The 6,316-nt window shown below is 31.5% G+C and overlaps 1 protein-coding gene across 1 annotated transcript; it reads left to right on the top strand.

The window, feature by feature from the left end:
* The first annotated feature begins 202 nt into the window (after positions 1 to 202).
* Positions 203 to 2,782, top strand: LOC8274861 (AT-hook motif nuclear-localized protein 15). Its single transcript, XM_025158265.2, has 2 exons — positions 203 to 852; positions 1,411 to 2,782. The coding sequence occupies exon 2, from the start codon at positions 1,419 to 1,421 to the stop codon at positions 2,445 to 2,447; it is 1,029 nt and encodes a 342-aa protein (XP_025014033.1). The 5' UTR covers positions 203 to 852; positions 1,411 to 1,418; the 3' UTR covers positions 2,448 to 2,782.
* The last annotated feature ends 3,534 nt before the right edge of the window (positions 2,783 to 6,316 follow it).

Below are 6,316 nucleotides of genomic sequence, written 5' to 3' on the forward strand. Positions count from 1 at the left end.
AGAAAAGTGGGGCCAAGTACCTACACATAAATATTAATTTTAAATATTTAGTATTAAATATTAAAATATTTTCATTTATATATATATAATCCAATACAACTATTTGACACATGAGATTAATTGACACAAAAAGAACTATTTGAGAAATAAAAAATAATTTTATGCTAATAATAAGCTAAAAATACTAAGAAACAAAACAGCTTATTACTTGTTTGAAGAGAAAAAGAAAAAGAGGGAAAAGAGCAATGATCTTCCTTTAGGAAATGGTACAGTAGTGTTATTGCAGAAAACTATTTGGGGTCAAAATTATGGAATGGAAGGGTAATAATTGAGCGGCGAAGTGCAAAGTCATTGGTTCAACCTTTTATGGTATGAAGTTGTTGAGTACAGAGTCCAAAGGCTCATTCTACTAGGAAAGCTTGAAACTTGTAGAGACTGAGAGAGAGAACAGAAAAAAGCCATTGCACTTGAACCAAAGGAGTCAAGCTAAAACCACCACTCTGCAAAACCACTTATGCCATTACAGCGCCAGAACACGAATCTCTTATAAATTTATATAGTACGCCTACCTGATTTTTTAATCAACGTACAGTCGCAGCAGCAGCTAGCTAGCCCACCAACTGGCAAATTTAGCCACTGATATCTGGAGGACCCCTAGAACTAGAAACAGAAGCTACTCTTGCCTTGCCGTACTTAGCTGACTCTCTCTCTGTTCAGGGTTTTACGAGATTCTGAAAAGAGAAAGAGAAAGACATGGAAAGATAGTTTCTTATTTTTCTTTCTTTGATTAAAAAGCTGTGCGCTATTAGACTCAGTAGTACTCACGTATTCTCGAAGTAGTCAGTATTTGAGGTGAGTTTCATTGCTCTTGTAGTCTTCTAAGAGTTCTTTTGCGGAGAGGGATACTTTCCGTTCTTCTTTTTTGGGGTTTGAATTTGGGGGTTAGATCTCTATAAGTTTTTGGATTTAAGGAAGTGGATTTTGGTTGTGTTTATGTTGTTTGGATCTGATGTTAGGGTTTTTGATTTTCATGCAAAACAAAATAAACCCATGTCTCTAATGTCTGATTCATGCAAGATGCGCATTAGCTGGGTCTGGTTGATAGAAGTTTTGGGTAAGGAATAAAAGATAAGGTTTTGGATTTGTATATGTTATCTATATATTTGGATTTTGGATTCTTTATTAAAGATCTTTCCATCTGCATAACAAGCAAACCAACAAACACCGAAAAAAAAAAAAAAACAAAAGTTTAAGCTATACACTTAGTCAATCTTCCTTTAGTTGTTGTGTTCTTGTCACTTTCTGATTCAACAAAGGAAAGAGTGACAATATGAAGAGGGCTTATTTTGGGTTCTTGAATTTTCCTTCTTTGTTTAAAACTCTTAGAGGAGCCTAATTCTTGTTTTCAAGGATCAAACATGGCAAATCGCTGGTGGGCTGGAAATGTTGCCATGAGAGGTGTTGATCCAATATCTTCAGCTTCATCACTTCATCTGAGGAACCCAGAAGAAGTGGAAGCTATTGGATTGAATCGGTTGGGTCCAAGAAGAGAACAACAAGATGTCATCGACACAAACACAAACACCAACAATAACACCAATAGCCCTAAAACCACCTCCACCTCCACCACCACCCCCACTAAAAACCAAAGCCAAGATGAACAAGAAGACAGTAGAGACAACAACCAAGAATCTGAAGACCATAATTTAGCTCTTGAGACTGTCGAACCAGGCAGCGGCAGCTCATCTCGCAGGCCTCGAGGCAGGCCTCCTGGTTCAAAAAATAAACTAAAACCACCAATAGTTGTCACCAAAGAAAGCCCTAATGCTCTTCGCAGCCATGTTCTTGAAATCAGCTCTGGAACTGACATAGTAGGAAGCATTTCCAATTTTGCTCAACGCCGCCACCGTGGTGTTTCAATCCTAAGTGGAAGTGGGATAGTTACTAATGTTACTCTTAGGCAACCAGCAGCACCTGGTGGAGTAATTACTCTGCATGGAAGATTTGAGATTTTATCATTATTGGGTTCATTTCTGCCACCCCCATCACCACCAGGAGCGACAACATTGACTGTGTATTTGGCCGGTGGGCAGGGGCAGGTGGTGGGAGGGACAGTGATGGGGCAACTAGTAGCAGCAGGACCTGTAATGGTGATAGCAGCAACATTTACTAATGCTACATTTGAGAGATTACCACTTGAAGAACAAGAGCAGGAAGGTATGCAATTGCAGCAACAGGTGACTTCTGGAACGAATAATAGCAATACTGCTGGTGGTGGCAGCAGCGGCGGCGGTGATGGTAATAATTCAGGATCTCAATCTTCTCAGGCTATGGCTGAGCATGGTTCAATGCCTGTCTATAATTTGCCACCGAATTTGCTACCCAATGGGCAAATGCCACATGAGGTGTTTTGGGGTCCTCCTCCACGTCCACCTCCATCTTTCTGATAGAGAAAGAAATGGCTTGGATTAGCTGACTGATATGGCATAAAAGTTCACTGGACATTTTCATGTAAGCATAGCGAGGAAGGTAGGATTCTTTTTGTTGGGTTTAGTACTACTTGGGAAAATTAGCTACCTTTGATACTTAGTTTTTGCTATGTGTTAAAAGCCTATCTGCGTCCTTTACCTCCTTAATCAACCTGTTTTCTTTTTTTCCTGGAAGAATATTGTGTTCTTTTTCTATATGCTGTAGGAAAAGAAGCATATTCAAGAACTACTCTCAAGTTGGTGCTAATGGAAATTTATGCAGGAGTCACAGAAAGTAACTCTTCTTTTTTTTATCTGTTCTATGGTAAGCAAATGTCAAAGCTAGCCATGCCATTTTGCTTTATTTTCTTTAATGAATGATTATGATAGTGTGATGAGACGAATATATGATATTGGATGATCAAAAGAATTTCAATTTAGGTGCTCAATATATTAATGACTAAATAATTTTATGTATGACCACTAAAGCAAAATGATTTTTTGTATGGGAAGGTGGGGTTTGATTCTTCGTCCATACCCTAAAATGGGTCGTTTCAGATTCAATTCTCAAGAGTTGGACAGAACTTTTGAGAGGCATGAATTTGAATAATTATTTGGTTTTGGGACAGTTTTCCCAAGTTGTGTTGTCTCACTGCAAGTTGATTGAATGCTTTACACCTTAGTATATTTTGAGTCATTTATATTTTTGACACGAGGTGGCCATTCCTGCCAATAATGGCCAGTTTGACTCTGTCCCCTTTATACTACCATCTGAAAGGTATATTAAAGTATTATCCATGAAAGGTATATCAAAATATTATCCAGCATCTTCTTTAACTGCAGTATGAGCAAATAATATCTAGTGTTCTCATAGTTCCCTATCCTTTCTCCTTAACAGCACAACACATTTTATTCATAGTTAGTAAAGAGGGGTGTGAAGTTGGATACACCCACGAATTTTAACTGTAGTGTTAGCATCTTATGATCTATGTGGATGGTTAAGGAATTATGAATTATTATTTTTAGATCTATTTTAAGATCTTCCTTTCTGGGTTCAAGCAATTGGATTCAGTTTGTTGACTTTCTTGTTATAAATGTTTGTCTTACATAGCCACGACACGATTGTATTAATGCCAAAATCTCAACAACTTTAGTTTTTCGTTATTAATGAAATTGTCCATTTCCTAGTTTATGCCGTGCTATATATATATATATACAGTCTTGTTGGTCCAACCAAACATAGGGGATATGATGTCATAACAGTTAGAACTTTGATTCTTCTTTAAATTTTTGTAATTTTATGCAACTATTTATTAGATGAACTCGCCCCATAATGCTATGAATTGTTAAATAAGACTCTGAAGGTTTGGTACATAGCTTGCCTTGCAAACCATATCTATGACAATGAAGTTGGATAAAATTTTTGACCAAGTCATATTTTTGTTTCATTTTTTGTCAAAGGTAGTTGATGTAATCACAAATAGTGGCTTTTCAAGATAGTAGATAGATATTGAGGAAATATGAACATGTATTTGCTATCTGTCTCTCTGATATTAGGTTTCTGTATCTGGTCATGAAATCTGACACTAGGACATGCTGTTATTTTCTTGATTTTTAGAGCTAAAGGGCTAAAGGACAAAGTTGAAATTTGTGCTTGTATTGGTAACTTTGTCTGACAATTTCTAGTGTTTGATTCGGAGGAATTGTGTTGCGGTGGTACGTTGCCAAGGATTAGAAAGTAAGAAGATAAGTTACAGATTTTGTTTTCTTGGAGTGAATGGGGCATATGCTGTTATTTGTTGATATATATATATATATATATATATATATATATATATATATTTGAGTCTGCAGCTCCAGGAGTACTGGATGCTGTGCATTTCTCTATTTTGTACCTTTTCGGATTGCTTACAGTTTATGATTCTTGCATTTGGAGTTTCTATGGCTATTTTCATGGGTTTCAGATTACATTTCTCATTGCTATTTTGAGACCATGCTGCTGTAAAATTGAGAATGGAATCAGCCATTGATATGCTACTTGCTCTTATTAGAGTATGTGTATATATCCCTGTTACCAGTCTGGAGAAAAATTTGGAATGTGGAGTTGAATTTACATAAATTGCATTTGCTGTTTATTCTTTTCTTCCATGTTGCAATTACAAAAGGTTATCTATGTTTGTAGTTAACTCTTTCTGGAATGTAAGGATTATCCATGCCTTGTGATTTAGAAAATCTAACCAGCAGCAACCTGGAAAATAGAAAAATAAAACCTGAAAGGCTTATATTAATCAAATAGAGATTACAAATTAAAGGTCGTGCACAGCCATAGCTGACTCATGACGAGGCCCTGTCAGGCCATTGAGAACCATGTCATTTACAGCTTTGACGTGATTATGAGAATTTCTTTTTAATTTATAAAATGTCATAATGAAATGTGGGATACATAATAGGTACATAATAGAAGTAATTATTTTGCTACAAAGTAAAAAACACAAATATTCTTTTCACTTAGCTGGCTTTTAAGTGTTATGTTAAATTTTGTAGAAAATAATGAAAACAATAAATAACTCGTGCTATTATTTAGAAAAAGGTGTGATAAAGCTAATAAAGTGAATTAATATATTATTAAGTCCTATGATAAACTCTTTAAAAAATGATGAAAACAATAAATAACTTGTGATATTATTTAGAAAAAGGTATGATAAAAGCTAATCAAGTGAATTAGCATATTATTATTTTTATTATTTTTAATTTTATTTTAATTTTAATAATTTATTAATATAATTGAATACCAAATTAGCTAATTATATATACTTCTTCTTTATCAACTAAATATATTATTTATATTTTCTCTCAAAAAGATGTTATTTTTATTAGACTTTTAATTATTTATTAAATTTAATTAACAATACTAACTACTATGAAATATATTTATATAATTTTGATTTGTATAAAGATAATTAAAACATATATATCAATCCATCAACAATTTGAATTATTTCTTAAGAATATTAACAATCTAAATTAGTAAATTAAATATAAACTAATAAATTATTTAAGATAATATAAATTAATTATTTATAATTAGAAATAGATTTATAATATGACAAAATTATACAATAGTATTACAAAATCTAAAATTGTATATTCATTTTTATTAATCTATATATATATACTAATTTCTGAGATCTAATTTTTTTTTACACGTGTGTTTAATTTTTGATATGCATATTATTTTTGCCACATATGATTCAAGCTTATGTATAATTTTATAGTTTTTTTTTATTAATTTATTGATTAATAAGTTACGTTTCTAATTAAAAATTGACTCTAATCCTAAAAATAACATATTTATTATATTTTAATATTATGTTAACTAATAAATAGTTTCTTAAATTTATCAAAAAAATAAATAGTTTTCTAATCAGATAATAATATTAATTTTATCCTAAAAGATGATAATAATAATTATATTTTAATATTATATTAACTAATAGATAGTTTTCTAATTGGATAATGATAATAATTTTATCTTAAAAAATAGCATATTAATTATATTTAATATTATATTAACTAATAAACTAGTATTTTAATTAGATAATAATTCTAATTTTAAAAAATAACATCTTAAATTATATTTAATAATAAATTAATTTTTTAATTACCTATTAAAAATTTGATATTAAAAATAGTAATATGAATTATAGTATTAAGTTATATAACTAATTAATAAATATTTTTAAAATAATTTTTATATTATTATATTAATAAAATCTTTATTAAATTATATTTATAAATTAAATCTTATAATCAAAATAATAATAATGGTCGTACAAATACATAAGTAA

This window comes from Ricinus communis, chromosome 6 (assembly GCF_019578655.1).
Source record: "Ricinus communis isolate WT05 ecotype wild-type chromosome 6, ASM1957865v1, whole genome shotgun sequence".
Classification (NCBI taxonomy): domain Eukaryota; kingdom Viridiplantae; phylum Streptophyta; class Magnoliopsida; order Malpighiales; family Euphorbiaceae; genus Ricinus; species Ricinus communis.

Coding starts and splice junctions, on each gene's coding strand:
- LOC8274861 (XM_025158265.2), top strand. CDS start 1,419: ATGGCAAATCGCTGGTGGGCTGGAAATGTTGCCATGAGAGGTGTTGAT.